At 42.4% G+C, this 18023-nt stretch overlaps 1 protein-coding gene across 2 annotated transcripts in view; it reads left to right on the top strand.

Annotated features, from left to right (window-relative positions):
- Window positions 1-1847: 1847 nt before the first annotated feature.
- The window catches only part of PPL (periplakin), a 23084-nt gene continuing 6908 nt past the window's right edge, over window positions 1848-18023 (top strand). For both annotated transcript variants that reach the window (XM_069089686.1, XM_069089677.1), the window contains exons 1-17: window positions 1848-2001; window positions 5896-6050; window positions 7064-7184; window positions 7911-8036; window positions 8136-8177; window positions 8447-8608; window positions 9207-9314; window positions 9833-9928; window positions 12471-12593; window positions 12838-12984; window positions 13372-13523; window positions 13934-14031; window positions 14801-14958; window positions 15493-15671; window positions 15771-15909; window positions 16323-16516; window positions 16678-16828. In XM_069089686.1, coding sequence (XP_068945787.1) covers window positions 1993-2001; window positions 5896-6050; window positions 7064-7184; window positions 7911-8036; window positions 8136-8177; window positions 8447-8608; window positions 9207-9314; window positions 9833-9928; window positions 12471-12593; window positions 12838-12984; window positions 13372-13523; window positions 13934-14031; window positions 14801-14958; window positions 15493-15671; window positions 15771-15909; window positions 16323-16516; window positions 16678-16828 — 2160 coding nt within the window. In that variant the 5' untranslated portion in view covers window positions 1848-1992. The remainder of the gene's footprint in view (window positions 2002-5895; window positions 6051-7063; window positions 7185-7910; window positions 8037-8135; window positions 8178-8446; window positions 8609-9206; window positions 9315-9832; window positions 9929-12470; window positions 12594-12837; window positions 12985-13371; window positions 13524-13933; window positions 14032-14800; window positions 14959-15492; window positions 15672-15770; window positions 15910-16322; window positions 16517-16677; window positions 16829-18023) is intronic.

Genomic DNA, 18023 nt, shown 5'->3' with positions numbered 1-18023 from the left:
AAAAAAAATTTTCGATTTGCACTCTTAAGTCCAACAGATCTCTTATCTGGAGATGGATAGCACCTTATTTCATCATGAGTCCTCTGAAATTGTGGTGATTGTGTTGATCAGAGTTACTAAGTCTTTCAAAGTTGACTATCTTTACAATATTGCTGTTATTGTGTAGACTTCTTATTCTTCTCACTTCACTTTACTTTGGTTCATAGAGATCTTCCTAGACTTTTCTGAAACTATCCCCTTCATCATTTCTAACAACACAATAACATTCTATCACATTCAGCCATTCCCCAATTGATGGGCATCCCCCCCCCCAGTTTGCAATTCTTTGCTACTACAAAAGAGAGCTGCCATAAATATTTTTATACATATGGGTCCTTTTCCTCTTTCTTTGATCTCCTTGGTATATAACACAGAATCACTGGGTCAAAGGGTGTATACAATTTCATAGCCTTTTTGGACATGGTTCCAAATTGCTTTCCCAAATGGACTAGTTCACAGTTCCACCAATAGTGTATTAGTGTACCTTTTTTCCCACATCTCTTCCAATATTTGTCATTTTCCTTTTTTGTCATCTGATAAGTGTGAGGTAGTAGCTCAGAGCTGTTTGATTGCATTTCTCTAATTATTAGTGATTTAAAGTAATTTACATGATAGCTTTGATTTTTTTTCCTCTGGAAACTGCCTGGTCATATTATTTGATCATTTTATCAACTGAGGAATGACTTATTCTTGTAAATTTGACTCAGTTCCCCATGTACTTTAGAAATGAGACCTTAAACAGAGATACTTAACTGCAAAAAATTTTTTTTCCCATTTCTTGCTTTTCTTCTAATTGTTTGATCTTTTTGGAGTCATGCTGGCTTTTTGAATCACTCTTTAATTTTCTAGGTGTTCACCAACCATTCATTTGAAACATATTCTAGACTCCATTTCATATTCTGTGAAGTCATGGAGAGGAGTTATGGTTAGGAGAGTTGGGTTCAAATCACAGTGTTATCACTTTCTTGGGCAAATCAAATCTCTCAACTTCAGTTTCTTCATCTATAAAATGAGAATAGTGGTCTTTATACTACACATTTTCTAAGGTGGTTGTGAAGAAAGTACTTTTTAACTAAAAAGTGCTATATGATGATTATGATGATAATCATAATAAACATTTATGTTATGGTGCTTTAAGGTTTGCAAAGCATTTTACACATCTTGTTTGATCTTTACCACAGCCCTGTGAAATAGGGTTAACCCTTTTCTAACACATCGAACTGAAGTTCAGAGAAGTTAAAAGACTTGCCAAGTAGATCAGACTAGCATCTGAGATGTTCTTCAAACTGTTTTCTCCTGTGTGATTATTATCTTCGTCATCATTATTATATTTACATTCCCGCAGAACTGAGCATGGGGTTGGATTGGTTGGATTGGGTGATGAATGAATTAATGCAAAGATATACCCCTAAACAAGAACATACTCCAGGTCAGTACCCTAATATAACATGTGACCTGGAAGGCAGACAGTATTCTAGGAAAGAATATTAGTGTTCCACCACACTTGTGGCTTTTAGGCATGGGGTCAGCTGCAACTCTGAAGGCTCATATACTCAAGTCCTACAATGGGGATCCACTCAAGGGGACCATGGGGACTGATCCTTTTACCAGAACCCTGTCTTGCATCTATTCTGGAGATTATCAAGATCAGAGAGAGATTCCACCCAGATCTGCTACTTTGGCAGTCTGTGATTCTTAGTCTGGATGTCAAGAAACCAGAAGTAAGTTCAGAGGCTTACTCAGAAGGGTAAGTATCAGGAAGGATTGAGGGACCAATTGAGGAGCCATGTCTCTGGCATTCAGGGAGGATAAGAGCAAGTTTCTGAAAATCTAGTCCTTCACATCAGCTCCTTTTTTCACAGTATCTCTAGTAAAGAGCTATCAGAGTTGATTGAGCAACTTCAAAAGAATGCCGATCAGGTGGAGAGAAACATCGTGGACACTGACTCCAAGATGCAAAGTGTAAGTATCCGGCACTTTGCTATCCCACAACCACTATCTTATCCTACCACACCCCTCTTGGCACCAACTAACTCACCCCTCTTGTGTGGTTCCTTTTTGTGAAGTGGTAATCCACCCCAGCCCTGGCCCTTCTCTGTACCTTTTCTCTGTGCATGATCCCCAACAACTTCCTTCTCCCTTACATCTGGCTATCTCAGGTGTTAACTGCCTCTGTACTTCTTTGGGACAAGTTCAGATATCACACTAATCTTGAATGTTATTCAAAGGAAGAATGTCATTTAAACTAAATTTAGTGACTGAGGAAAGGAAGAAGCTACTTCTACATCTAATCCTATGTCCAGGGTTATCAGAAATAAGACTTCTCTAACATGATGTGTTGAATTGACTATTCCTGCAAAAACTGAAGTCTGCTTCCTGGAACATAAACAGCTGTGTTAGTCAAGAAGGAAAGATGAGCTCTGAGGGCATCCGAACACCTGGACAACAGCTTCACGTTAGTTCAGTCACTTACAAGGATGATCATACCTTAGACCTCAACTCACCAGCAGCTATAACTGAGGCTATCTCCATGATTCTGATCTGAAATTCCCTTCTTTGTTTAAAACCTCTTGCGCTTCCATCTCTCCCTATGTTTCATTCCTCCTTTAATTCATTCCTCCTTCATTCTCACCACTGCTTCCAGTCCCTCTGTCACTCCTGTTTACCCAGTTCCTTAGCCTTCGTTTTTCTCCCTTAAACAGTCTTGATCCAATAGCTAACAATTCAGTTATATGTTGTCCTCCACTCTGATCCCCTGATTTTCTTGTCCTACCACTGTTCACATGCTGCAGTCTTCAACCATGGACTTACCCCACCTCCTGAATGGGCATGCAAGAAGTCATACCATTGTGTCCATTACAAATTCATGTTATCTAATCTTATCTGTCCCCTGGTTGCAACATGATAAACCTTTTTCTTCCAATGAATGTCCAATCCAGTGCCCCAATAGCTTTTCCAGACTTTCTCTTGAATCCTCAATGATTCCTTTAATTCCCTATCTGTTAGTAGATGTCATTGCCTTCTTTACTAAGAAAATCTGAGCCATTGATATCATGAGCTCCCTCAGCTCCTCTGCTCTATACTTTAAAAGCCTTCTATGTTATCATTTCTGGATCTGAAGCTGTTCTAATTCTACTCCATTTCACTGCCAAACTCCTAGAAAGAATTTTCTGTTCTTACTGCCTTCCCTTCTTCACCACTCACTCAATCTTCTGTCCCTTACATCCCTATCTGACATCCAATCCCACCACTTGACCAAAAGTGCTCTCTCTAAAGTTATTCATGGGGGCACCTAGGTGGCACAGTGAATAGAGTACCAGCCCTGGAGTCAGAAGGACCTGAGTTCAAATTCTACCTCAGACACTTGACACTTAACTAGATGTGTGACCTTGGGCAAGTCACTTGACCCCAATTGCCTTGCCTTACCCCCCTCCAAAAATAAATCAAGTTATTGATGATTCGGGGCTGCTACGTTCAATGGCCTATTTGAGTTTTGCAGTTTTGATCCTCTTGGGCAGCCCTTCCTGGATATTCCTTCTTCACTCGGCTTCTGTGACACCCCTCCCTCCTGATTTTTCTCCTACCATTCTCACTCTTTCTGAGTCTCCTTTGCTGGATCATCATGACTCTTCTTCTCCCTTAGCATGAATGTTCCTCAAGGCTCTGTCCTCGGCCTTTGTTTCTGTCTCTCTACGCTTTCTCCTTATCACATCAGCTCCTATGGCTTCAATTATCATCTAGGCTGATGAACCCAATATATACATATGTGTGTATACATATACATTCCCATAATACATACACATATAGGATACAATATACATATACACACATGTATTGTGTGATATAATATACGTGTATATGGGATATCATGTGCACACGCACATACTACATGCATGTGTACATATACAATACTATATATGTACATATACAATACTATATATACATATTCCTTGACATGGGGCTAGATGTACACCTGGCTCTACATATAGACTCCATCTTTCCCCTTCTCCTTCCTCTATCTTACCTCACACCCCACTCCTCGCTCTTCCGCCCCTCACCTTTTTAACCTTGCCCTTTAATGTCAGTTAAAATGCAGCTTCGTATCTCATTCTTCATGTCTCATCTCTCGCCCTTCCTTCCCACATTTCACACTTCCTTCAGGGCAGGGAGATGGATAGTGAGCAAAATGCTCTTTTCCTTGATGTAAGACTGGCCTCCTGGAAAGATAATAATGATGTTTCCCACCCCAAGCAGCGCTGTTACATGGCGACAGCCCTGAGCCCAGGGTACAGAGAACAATAAGCAGCGCTGTTACATGGTGACAGCCCTGAGCCCAGGGTACAGAGAACAATGTTAGAAGTCTCATCAAGACTAAGGGCTTGCCAAGTTCTCATGGATCTTGGATGGTTTGAGATGCTAAATTGGCTTTATACTTCGATGGCTGTGATCCCATCAGCTTGGTTGGATACCTCCTTCACAGATACAGATTTCAATCCATACGTACCTTCTTGTCCTATAAGATCCTTTCCCATGAATTTCTATAAATCCTCCACAGAAGATATCCCCAACATATTTCCTTTGGTTCTTTCATTATTTCATAGCCCCTGGCATAAAACTTGAGCTCTCCATCTGTTCTCTGTCTCTCTGTCTCTGTCTCTCTCTATCTCTCTTCCCCTCCCCCCTCTCCCTCTCCTCGATTGCCTGATTTCTTACCTGATGACATTTCTTCTATGCTGCTTTAGGTTACTTTTTGTTTGTCTACCTTTTGTAAAGCTACTCCTTGTGTACGAGTGATCCCTGGTAATATGCAGAAGCTAATTTACACCAAATGAAACTAAAAACTGACTTTTTACCTAAGAGGGAATGTTTGTATTGAAATCACGAGGGCTCAGCAATGAGTTAGTTAACAAGCATATACTGAACACCTGCTTTGTACCCGTCACTGTGGTAGGCACTGTTGAGAAGAGACAAAAGAACTGCCTTCACTGCATCATTCAAAGATACTTAGTGGAGGCCACTAGCCGGCACAGTGAATAGGGAATAGAGTGCTGGACTTAGGGTCCTGCCAAAGAATCAGACTAGTTGTGTCACTGTAGGCAAGTCACTTAACATCTCTGTGCCTCAGTTCCTCAGTCTGGAAAATGAAGGAGTTGAAAGTGCCGGCCTCTAAGGTCATTTCCAGTTCTAAAACCATGATCAGTCCTATGATCTAGGGCAGCAGTCCTCCAATTTTTTTTTGTCTCAGGGCCTCTTTTTATACTCTCATAAATTGAGGATCCTCCCCACAAAGAATTTTTGTGATATATGTGTGTGTGTGTCTGTGTGTAGATATATAGATATAGATGCATGCGTGTATTTGAAGTTAAAACATCTTGTCACTATTTTGAAGATAGTTTTGACCTCTCAACCCCCTTGAAAAGGTCTCAGGGACCCCCAAGGGTCCCTGAACCATGCCTTGAGGATCACTGAGTGTCAATATAAACCATCACCAACACTTGCTAATAGATGATTTTTGGTAGTACATGATTAAATAGAAACCCCGAATAGCCCTTTCTCATGAAATAAAGATGTTGGAAACAACATCACTTCTGGTTTTAACATACTGTAACTAAAAGGTTAGTACTGAAGTTAGACGTACACACACACACACACACTCACACACATACAACACATACACAACACACACACACCACACACACACACACGCACTTGCTGATTGACCTAGGTTGAGTTTGAGAGGGTATTCTTTGGAAAAAATTCCTCCTCTTCCTGACTCCATGCACTGCTTTCTTGTACAATATCATTATTCACACAGTGGCCCCTGCTCCAGCCTGATTTTTTTCCCTTTGCCCACAGGACCTGGCAAAAATTAAGGAGGGCCAGCCGGCTCAACACCGAGAACACTCACTCCAGAAGATTTCTGAGTCTGAAAAACTCCTCTATGTTTTGGAGGGAGATGCAGCTATTGCTAAGCACATGAAACACCCCCAGGGAGATATGATTGCCGAAGAGTAGGTCTAGTTTGTGTTTTGTGTTTCAATCCTATTAGTATCAGATGCAGATGCTGGGCTCCCTGCCCAGAGGCATGAGGGATGCGGGAGGCCAGTGCCGCTTTGTGGGATTATAGTATTGCTTTGTGGGATTATGCTGTATACTGCCAACGCTGCATTCACTGAAGGCCATCACACTCCATCTGAACCTTGGTCATGGTAATTCACTGGCAGGGATGAGCAAAGCCATATTCTCCTAATGCTGGGTCACTGAAGACTGTTCAGGAAGAGGGAGGAGGGAAAATAAGGCAAAGGAGGTAGGGAGGCAAGACGAAGGAGAAAATGTTCCCTCCTAGGAAAGGACAAAATGTGACTTCACTGGAGTAGGGCCCGTTCCCCAAGTCAGATTATTTAGCCTGCTTCTTTGCTGAGATCACCTATGGTATATACTTTACTTAGAGCCAAGGAGTGAGAAGCTAAATACTTTGTCTCAGTTTAAAAAGTTCCCATTAGTAATTTAAGTTAGTTTTATAAGAACCATTGTTGTCCCCTAACTCCAGAGTATTTGCTCCCTTTCAATAACAGTAATTTCTCTCAGAAGTTTCTTCAGTGCTTCCCACCAACCTAGAACCATGGAGTAGTGGCTTTACCCTCTTTGTTCTTGGATTTGAAATCAGTGTAGAAGTTAAATTTTTTTCTCAGAATTTGGGATTATTCTGGAGATAAGGGAGGAACGAATCAGAGGACACCTGAAATACCCCATATATGGAGGCCAAATCTTGAACAAGAGGTCCAAGAGAGTGGTAAGGCAATTACTCTGGAAGTAGGGACAGGGCCCAGACCTGTGATTTCATTGGTATACGTTCTCTTCAATGTGCAATCTTAAAGAATTCTCAGTGTCAGAGGCAGGATCTGAACTCAGGTCTTGTTGGCTTTCAGGCTAGCTCTCTATCCACTATTTCATGCTGACTTTGAAGATACAGGTTGAAGTCAGCACTTTACAGCTGATGAGTTTGGATTTTCTTTCTCCTCAGTGTCCGCCAATTGAAGGAACGGGTGGCAAACCTCCGCACAAAGCACAATCAGATTTACAATTTGACGGTTAAGGAGGTGGATCCAAAGGTCAACTGGTCGTCTGTGGTTGATGAGAAACTGGTATGACCCTTCCTGCACAAGGCTGACCCTGGAAGTGACAAGGCACTCCTTTAAATGCTTGTTCATCAGTGAGGTGCTAGGTGACAGAAAAATGGATGATTACATGAGAGTCAGAACTTGCTCAATGCTTTCTGGAAACAGTCCCAGGATTTGGTCAATGAGAGACCTCTCTATTATGTTGGGAGGCTGCCTCCTAGACCCTGTCTCTTTTCCTTAAGAGGCAGCATGGGACAGTGGAAATATTGCTGAATTTAGAATCAGAAGAATCTTAGTTCTGCCATCTAGTAGCTGTTTGACTTAACTTCACTATGCCTCAAATTTCTCATCTATAAAATGGGGATAATAGTTGTACTCCCTGTTTCATAGGTCATAGCAAAGACTAAATGAGATTATATATATGTATATATATGTGTGTGTGTGTGTGTGTGTGTGTGTGTGTATGTATGAAATGCTTTATGATATATGTTATCATTGGCCAAGTACAGGAGCCCTAGCCTGATTTATAAGAGATGTCTGTCATTCAGGGGCAATGGGAATTCAACAGAGCCTCTCTCTACAACTCTGGATTAGTTAGGAATACCTTTTTGCACCAGGAAGGACTTCATTGTAAGGTCTGGTGAAGTGTGGATGAATGAGTACAATGCTGCTTATGCTTTAGGCATAGACCTTCACTGTGTCCTAAACCTTCTCTCTTTCCTGCAACTTCTTGCCTTCCCTCTTTTTCAGGACATGCTTGGCAATCAGAACTTTGGGACAGACCTACCACTAGTTGACCATCAGGTAGAGGAACACAACATCTTTCACAATGAGGTCAAAGCTATTGGTCCCCATATTGCCAAGGAAGGAGATAAGGTACAACAGAAACCATGAAAAAAAATCTGAAGGATAGGGAGAGGGTAGGATAAGGGAGTCTGGGTTTCTCTCTTCTGATCTATGTCTTTTTATTCATAGGAACAGAACAATGACCTCCAGGCCAAATATCAAAAACTACTGGTGAGAAATTCCTTTTTGTTGGTAAAGAGTTAACAAGAAATGAGAAAGAGGTGATGAAGCACGAGGGACGGGGCCATGGAGCAGTAAGGGGGTAGAGATATCCCTGATACTCAAGTAGGAACAGAAGAGAATTTTTAATGGGGGACAACTTGGGAAACCATACTCTCCCAACACTCTGTGTTGACGGCGAAGCTGCCCTAGGATGCCAGCATGGCAGAAGAAGGTAGGTGGCAGCCATGACCCACACCTGTTTCTTCTGTCATAAACAGGCAGGATCCCAGGCAAGGCAGCAGCACCTGAGCTCACTTCAGGACTACATGCAGCGCTGCACCAATGAGCTGTACTGGTTGGACCAGCAGGCCAAAGGTCGAATGCAATACGACTGGAGCGACCGAAACCTAGACTACCCCAGCCGCCGCCGCCAGTATGAGGTGCTTGCTCAGTCTGGAACAGTGGTTTCTGATGTGTCCAGAACAAGTGATTAGCTGAGCTTTGGTCCCTACAATCCTATTAAGACCTCTGTACACCTCCTAACACAAAGTCATAGTGCCTTGTCAATGACTGGGGGGCCCTAATGTCTTAGAACCAGCTGGGACCCTCCTCCCAGCCACAGAAGCAAAGGGAAAGAAGGACTAGAGCAATGGGTCTGAAGTCCCATGTTCTAATCTAACCTCTGGCATTTACTACATATATTACCTTGGGCAAGTCACTCTCTGAGACTCATCTATAAAATCAGGATGTTGAACGTGATGGCCGCCAAAATTCTTTCCAGCTCTGCACCTAGGAATGATAAGAACATTTCTTCCTTCCGTGTGTGTGTGTGTGTGTGTGTGTGTGTGTGTGTGTGTGTACAAGTCTCAAGGTCTTAGTCATAATTTCTTAGAAAAGGCCTAATTTAAGACCATGCAGGATCTTCAGATATGTGAATGAACTTAGCTTGAGTGGGTGACAGAATCTGGAAAGATAAGCATAATAAGAGTCAAGATACAAAGGGACTTCAGAGAAATCTAATACTATTGCACTTCCTAGAATTTTATCAACCGAAACCTGGAGGCCAAAGAGGAGAGAATTAACAAGCTACACAGTGAAGGCGATCAGCTGCTGGCTGCTGAACACCCAGGGAGGAATTCGATTGAGGTACTGCCCAGTTCAGAGATCTCAAGAACAATCTCTTCACTTCATCCTCTTAGGAGAACCAGGAGTCACTTACTCCTGAGTTTTCAAACATCTCAGCAATTCAGATGCTTTTCACTCTCTTCAATGGGTGCATGCATCTGCTTCTCCCAAACACACCACCCTGAGCCCATGTGTGCACACTCCAAAATGCATTCTCGCTACTTTGGCTCTGTGCTGAAGCCTCGACTCTATCCTTCTCACTCACTCCATCTTTCAGACATCCTGTACTACAGGCAACCTCAAAGTGACCTCCCTCTTTCCCCTCTTCATCACTCTCTCTGTTGGGAGGGTCAGATTTCTATATGACGGGGTCTGATTAACAGAGGTTCCATGTCAACACTCTTCTGATTGGCAGTTTCCAATCCTGAGCAGGACTCCCAGCCTACCTTTCTGGGTTCAGGAACTCTACCCACACATGCCTACCAGTTGTGATTCTGCTGCAACCTGAATGCTTATATCATGTCTTCTCTTGTCTCTAGGCTCACATGGAGGCTGTTCATGCTGACTGGAAGGAATATCTTAACCTGCTCATCTGTGAAGAGAGTCATCTGAAATACATGGAGGACTATCACCAGGTGTTGTGGGAACTGACTCCTACAAGCTTCATTTGTCCCTAAGATAGCTGATATGTCCAAGTTTCTTGTGGGTGTTATCTGTTTGATGCATTTCTAGCTATTTTGAGATGGTAAGGGGAAATGGAGCTTATACCTAACCTCTTACTCAACCTTTTTGCCAGAAGTCCCCTTTTTTGTGTGTTTTCAAGAGGATCAAATATACACAAGAAAACCTAAAGACAGAATCCAGAGACCTCCAGAATTTTCCCAATCCTTCTTATGAGAACCAGGAGTTCTGGGAAGAGAGAATTAAAAGGGGAGGGAACCCAAAATTGATCAACATATATTTATTAGATACTTCTACGTTTAAGGTACTATGATAAGTGCCAAGTATGATACAAAGACATATAAGATTTAGTTCTTGACTCTGAGGAATTTACTTTCAGTTGGAAGAAACAATGTATGTATGTAAAAAGATATTTACAGGGCAGGCTAGGTGGTGCACTGATTAGAGCACCGGCCCTGGAGTCAGGAGGACCTGAGTTCAAATACGGCCTCAGACACTTAACACTTACTAGCTATATGACCTTGAGCAAGTCACTTAACCCCAATTGCCCTGCCCTCCCCCTCCAAAAAGAAGCAAAAACAAAAGATATTTACAATATAAGGCAATATGTATTGCTATATACAGTTAATAAGTACTGAAGGAGTTTAGAAGAGGGGCAGATTACTATGGGCTAAAGTGGTCAGCAAAGGTTTCGCTTACATTGCCTTTAAAGAATTTGTAGGATTCAGATAAAGAAAAAAAGAACAGGTATTTGAGATGGAGCGAATGTCTTGAACAACAGTTTAAGGTAAGAATACACAGGATGAACTGTAGACCAGTCCTATTTCTGCAGTGGAAAAGTGAGAAATAACACGGTGTAGGGGAAGAACACTGGATTGGATTTGAATCAAAGCCATAACTAGCAATTCTGGCAAATAAACACCGTAAAAGTTCTGAGGGCAACTGGCACTAAATATCCCCTCAAATCAACTGTCCTGGGAGTTAGACCCCAGATACCAACCCATGATGGGGGAAAGAGATAGGTAAGAATGAACCCTGAGGCGCCACTTTGTGGGGAGGAGATGGAGACTGCTGAACACTAGGTCCCCAGATCAGCATTAGGCCACTGCTTCGAAGGCCAGTGGGGTTCACCTGGTACAGAGTTTAATTTGTCAATTTTGATGCCCTAGAACCAAGCCTTAGTTTTAGCTCTTTTATGTCGACCCTTTCAAATACTGGCCATATAACCTTGGACAAATTAGCCTTTTTGTGCCTGTTTTGTTATCTGTTAAATTTAGATTATAGTGCTTCCTGTCTCCTAGGATTGCTGTATAAATCAAATGAAATAATTTACAAACCTTAAAACACTGTACTGTAAGCTTGATATTATTAAAGCCAAGTGAAGGTGATGTAGCAGGAAAATTACATGAAAAGGGTATGTGCATTAGAGTCATCTGATGGCCATTTGTAGGAAGACCAGGAGCCCAGTGGAGAATGAATTCTTCAGGAATGAAGTGATAAGAACTGGGAGATAGAGAAGAGTCAGGACAGGGGAGAGAGGGTTAATAGGAATAGAAAGTAAAGAACAGGTGCAAAACATTATGAAAGGATGAAATGGATATGGGAGACAAAAAAAGACAAAGAATTCAAGGATGATTCCAAGTTTCAGTGACTGGGAAATGATGGCACAATGTATTGAGAAAAACAAGGGACAGCAGGAGGTAGCTTGGGAAGGAAGAATGGCAAGTTCAGTTTTAGACAAGTTGAGGAATATCAAGCAGAAATTTGGCAAGGTGGGACTAAAACAAAGATTGGAGGTCATGGGCTGGAGTTGTGTATTTGATAATCTATGTAGAGGTGATAATTGAAGAGAATGAATGAGATCTCCTGGAGCAAAAGTATCAAGAGAAAAAGAGCAGATGGTTGAGCCATAGGTTATGTCCACATTTAGGGGACAGGAGAAGGAAGAAGAGATAGAAAACTATATGAAGAATATAGCTACATGGCAAGACTGGGCTGATAGGAAGGTCGTGGGGCATTAGCCTGCTACTGTGATCCACTATAGTGATAACTTCTAAACAGTATAACTTTCAAATCAACCACTCAAGTGGTTATTTAACAAAAACTTTATGTTGGTAGAAACAGAGCCTTTAGTGAATTGGGGATTGGGAGTAGAGATCTCAGTACCCCCTCAAATAGTCCTAAAGCCCCTCAGTCTTCTCCTACATCTGTGATTTGTGCATAAAGGAATCCCCAGCATTTCTTGCTTAGGCTATGGAAGTCTCAAGATAAAGAAGGTAAGACAAACTCCAAAAATGTAAGTAGTAGGGAATGGTAGCCCCTTACACAGCTGACCACCTATACACATCAATGTTTTAGACTGAGGAGGGATACTTAGCTTCTCCCCCAAATTTCCTTCTCAGTTTTTTTTTTACATCAAAGCTGTAGCCCTCAGAAGTCACTAGGGATTGTAGGTTTCCTGCTTGTGATGGATTTGTTACACTTTGTCTTCCACAGTTTCACAAAGATGTCAAAGATGCCCAGGAGTTGCTGAGGAAGGTAGACACAGACCTAAACCAGAAATACAGTCCCGAATTCAAAGACAGATACCAAATTGAATCTTTACTACAGGATCTGGATGTGAGTGTTTGGGCCAACCACCCCATAGCTGGCTTAAGGACATCTCCCCTCTCCTAATCTCCCAACCCAGGACTTGGAAACCACCCCTCTTCACTTCACTTTGGGATTCTAGTCTACCACTGACATATCCAATAGCCCTTTGACAGTGTGGCCCTGAGAATATTCTCTGCCCAGTGATATCAGACATACCCCACCTATCTCCAGAGAGAATTGTTTGGCTTCAGTCTCCTGTCTTCCTATTCAGGATCAGGAAAAAGCTCTGGACAAGTACGATGATGTGATACGGTCTCTACAGAAACGTGGCCAGCAAGTGGTACCCCTCAAGTACCGCCGTGAAACACCTCTCAAACCTATCCCTGTGGAAGCACTCTGTGATTTTGAAAGTGAACAGGTAAACCAGCCTGCCCTTCGCTCATGGATTCCTCAGTTTGACATTTACTGAAGTATTTCTGTATAAGAAGATAAAAATCTACATTCTGGAGGTTGGAGAGAGTGGGAGTAGAACTGAGCTCATTTCTCTAAGGAAGCAGACTGCTACTGAAGAATTACCATGTTTGAAGGAAGATAGACTCTCCTGAGAGCCAGACAGCGTCCCTTCTATGCTCCCTCTGCAGCTTAGGGATTAGTAGCAGCCTGAAATGCCCCTACCCTGTCTGCAAAGCAAATGAAGAAAAAGCAATTCCTAGGCAGACAAAAATGATCACACTACTTAGGGCCTTTCTGCCAGAGATAGTTGGGTGAAATGTCTTCTCTAATTCTTTTGGCCTGTCCCCATTAGGGTCTTATTTCTCGTGGATATAGTTACACTCTACAGAAGAACAATGGGGAGAATTGGGATATTGCAGATAGCTCTGGGAACAAGCTCAGTGCACCTGCTGTCTGTTTCATGATTCCTCCTACTGACCCTGAGGCCCTCGAACTCATTGACAGGTATGCTAAAGAAAAGTCTCCTTATTCTAGAAGAACGGTTGAGATTTGTAAGCAAATGCCAATGGGTATCTAAGATATTGCCTATCTACCATCTTTCCCTGGGAGTTTTCCTCTGGGCTCCTTGGTGGGTCTATTTTCATCCGAAAATATGACTGATTTGAGCTTTTTAGCCCACTCTTGATTTCAGGGGAATACGAACAGCACCACTGCCACCCCAAGCATCATATGGGTTGGTGCTGATATCCTCATGAGGGCTCAGGAGATGAAGAGAGACAGATTCTATAAGCCTGATCGGCATTATGAAGCTGTCAGAGCCTATGCATAAGGGCATATATTTGGGCATTATACCTGGAATGGTCACGATTTGGGAAGAGTGGCTCATACTTCAGAGGTATATGCTTTGTTTTCAGTCTAAGCAATCAATACCGGAGTGTGAAGCAGAAAGCAGCTGGGAGTAAGGCTGCTCTAAAGCAGCGGTACGAGATTCTCAAGACAGAGAACCCTGGAGGTAAGTACAAAAGCTTATTTCTTTCCTCCCTCCTATGAGCCTAGAGCCCTGGCTCTTCTAAGCCCAATACATTTCTCAAGTTTTCCTTTTCAGACTCCTTTGAGGAGGGTCTGAATTTTCTTGACCTAGTTGGAGAAACTAATGTCTAGAGCAACTATAACTAACCTGAAAGCAGCAGTAAGTTGAACTCCAAGAACTGACCTCTCTGGCTATAGTGTGTATGTTCTGAAGTGTGAGTAGAGAGCTAGAAGCCCTACTTGAAGTCCTATGTTGCCAGATAAAAGGTGCTTTCTCATTTGAAAGCTAGAAGCCCATAAGGATATGTAAAAGGAGGCAGTTAGGAGCAAGGCTGAGAAAGAAATATCTACCTAAATGGGATATGATTCACTCACCTCTGGGGAAACACTCTAGGTCTCCAGAACTGAGAAGTGGAGAGGTGAGGGTTGTAGGCTGAAGGAACTAGAGGCCTTCTCCCAAAGTGTCAGCTCTATAGTTAATGGGAGGGTGGGGGAAGGCTATCTCTACTGCTTACTATAGAATCCTTTCTTATTCAAAGAGAATAAAATATAGGTAGATCCCATTATACTAGTGTAATATTTTTCTATCATACAGGTGAAGTTAGGGTATCACTATTGAAAAAAAACAAAACTGCAGCATGACTTTCCCCTTGCCTTAGGCAGGGTCCCTTCCTTCTATGGGGATGATCTGTCCACATTCCCCTAAGGCTTAGTCTCTTCCTCCTTTGTCTTTAACTTTCTTTTCTGTCTAGACGCATCTGACCTCCAAGGACGGCAGCTACTTGCCAGCCTGGACAAGGTGAACAGCGACCTAGAAAGACAGGAAAAAGCAATCACTGCCATCCTGAGGCCTCCCCTTGAACAGAGCCGGGCAGTGCAGGACAGTGCTGAACGGGCCAAGGACCTCAAGGTACTGGACAGGGCAAAGGAGAAAAGCCAAGGGGAAAAACAGCAGAACTAACTATAGCCCCAGCTTCTTTACAGAGAAAGTGAAAACACTCTCAATCAAAACCCTTTAGAGCATCTGTGTCACAGTATAGGCTAGAAGTTCTGGCCTGACCCAGACTCCCAACTCTGTGCCAGTGAGGGAAGTCCACATTTCCAGTGACTCCTAGGACACCACAATTTATGTTCATATGAACCTTTAGCATACATTTTTAAAACAAGTCACATACCAGCTAGCCCTAGAAACAGTTAAATTTCAAACCTTTAACTTTACTCCTTCAGAGGATCTTGTCCTAACAAATGGAGCTGGAGATAGAGAATCTGTGTGTCCATCGAGATCCCCAACTACCTCTTGAGACCAGAAGGCTGGTCAACCCAAACTCCACTAGGCAATGTGGCTTTCTCTTGCACTTTTCCAACCTGGTTTCATCCTCTCCTGGGAGCCCAAGTCCTCTAGCTGGTTTTGCACAGGATTCTGAGGATTCCTTGGTTATTGCAGAATATCACCAATGAACTTCGTCGAATTGAGCCAGAGAAGACACGGAGCACTGAGGAGTGTGATGCCTTCATTGGAGCACTTCCTGACAGTGGCAGCACTCCATTGCTAAGGACCCGTGTAGAAGATACCAACCACAAATATGATCGTCTTGTTCAACTACTCAGTTCGGCTCAGGAAAAGTAAGTGATAGGGAGGCATGGAACCTGACTATATTGGGGGAAACATCTTGTCATGGGAAGAAGCTTCCCCACGTCTGTACTGATATCTTTGTGTTATAGGGTAGATGGAGCCAACCGCCTTGAAAGCAGCCTTCAGCGAGGTAGAGAGCTGCTGGCCAAGTATGAGAACCAGCTATCCTTGGATGATACAGTACCTGAGAATGGGCAGTCACTGGATGACAAGAGGCAGGAGCTAGCAGTGAGTGATCCCTCGTGGTATGTGGGCTGAAAGGGTTCAGGGCAGACACCCTGACAATGGAAGAACATTGAATTTAGAGTCAAAGGACCTGGATTTGAATCTCAGATCTATCACGATAACCTTGACCAAGTTACCTAATCTCTCTCAGCCTCAGTTTCTTCAGTTATGAGATGAGATGGGGTTGCACTACATGATGATCTATCTCTGAGTTCCCTTCCAAAATCTATACAGCCTTTGAGACCAGACTGAGTAAACTGATTTTGAACAAAGACCTCCTCTCTTAAGAAATGAATTCCATTCCAATCAATGGTTCTCAAGTGCTAGAGATGATTTAAAGTAATTGAATAGGGCTCACAAAAATTCTGGTTACAGTCATTATTCACTTTTATGTTCCTTCCTTCCTTCCTTTTCAGGCTATTGCCTCTGAATTGCAAGCCAAGAGGTCCCTCCTCAGTGAGGCTGATCAGAATCTGCAAAGGACTAAGAAATGCTCTAGTACTTTGGCAAGCCGGTTCCAGGAGCACTGTGCAGACATAGAGCGGCAGGAAGCAGAAGTCAACAAGCTCAATCAACGGTTTGACAACCTCATTAAGCAGATCAATAACAGGTAAGACAAGAGACTTTTTGGCTCCTTTACCTCAAGTTGAGAAGTGAAACCACACACTATCAGGTCTTTTGTCTTCATACTTTAAGGCATGAAAGAAATTTCCACAGAAACCATTAAAGTATTAAAAACAAAAGACCAGCTATGGCTTTCCCTCCCTTTAGGTCCCAGAGTCTGCAGAAAGCTAAAGGTGCATATGCTGACTACCGCAGCGGCTATGATCATGTGACCCAGTTTCTGTCCCACATTCCCAGTTATGAGCCCCAAGAGACCGACAGCTTAAGTCAGGTTGAAACAAAGCTGAAGAATCAAAAGGTGAGAAAGCTCTTTCCTTTCCTTATAGAGATCAAGCCAAAGAGCAGAAATCAAGGAGAATATGGGTAATTACTATCATGGAAAGGGTAGGTATAGATGGAGAAAAGGTAGATTTCAAAATTGCTGAATTACACCCACAGTGGTGACTAATGATTGATGGATGATGGATGCATGGGAGGAGTCTAGAAATCTGCTCTGGACCCTGTTCTGTTCAAGTTATTTTTTTTTTTAATCTATGACTTGAAGGCATAGGCTACATGCTTATCAAATCTGCAAATAACAACTACGGATTCAATAGCTAATACACTGAACAATAGGTCATGATCAAAAAGAATAGAATGGATTGAATCTAAGATCACACTGAATAGGAATGAAGATAAAGTTTTATACTTGTATCAACTTTTTAAACCAATATAAGAGACAAGGCTAGTCAGTAGTTCATATGAAAAAGATCTGGTGGAATGCAAGCTCAATATGAGTTAACAAGGTAGTATGCCAGCCCAAAAAAAAAAAAAAAAGCTGATGTGGCCTTCCATTTCGTCATTGTATTCAGAGAGAAGTAACAGTTCTGTCATACTTTGCCTTGGTATGACAATATCTCAAGTATAGTGTTCAGTTTTGGATGACATATTTTAGTAGGACATTAATAGAGTGAAGTTCAATTCAATTCCATGTGCATTTATTAAGCACCTGGTGTGTTGGACACTGTGCTATAGAGATACACAGACAAAAGTGAAAGAGCCCCTGCCTTCAAGGAGCTTACTTGGGAATAAAACAAGGTACACAGCAATGTGTCCATATAGACTATATATCCAAAAACAAAGTAATTTCAGGTCAAAGGGGAGCATGAATGGCTGAGATCAGGTAAGGACTTCTATGGGAGATGGCACCTGAGCTTTGCTTTGAAGAAAGCTCAGGATTTTGAGGTCAAAGGTTGAAGAGGTTGAAGAAAAGCTTACTGGATCCCCTGAAGTCAAGTAGAATGATAAGAGTGCAAAGATCATAGAAGGAGTAACTGAAAGAACTAGGATGTTTTATGTGAAGAAGAGAAAGCTTAGAGGAGAAAATAATTGTCTTCAGGTATTTTAAAGGCAGTCATATGGAAGAAAGATTAGACTTGGTTTGGTTGGTGTCTTCTCTGACTCATTTTTCCAGCTTTAGTTTCTGAACTGGGGCTTTGTGGCAGGACCAGGCT

The sequence above is a fragment of the Petaurus breviceps genome, unplaced genomic scaffold (genome assembly GCF_028583685.1).
Source record: "Petaurus breviceps papuanus isolate PSGF00001 unplaced genomic scaffold, PetGlider_PUasm1.0 120, whole genome shotgun sequence".
Taxonomy (NCBI): domain Eukaryota; kingdom Metazoa; phylum Chordata; class Mammalia; order Diprotodontia; family Petauridae; genus Petaurus; species Petaurus breviceps.
This window is presented reverse-complemented; position numbering and strand designations above follow the sequence as displayed.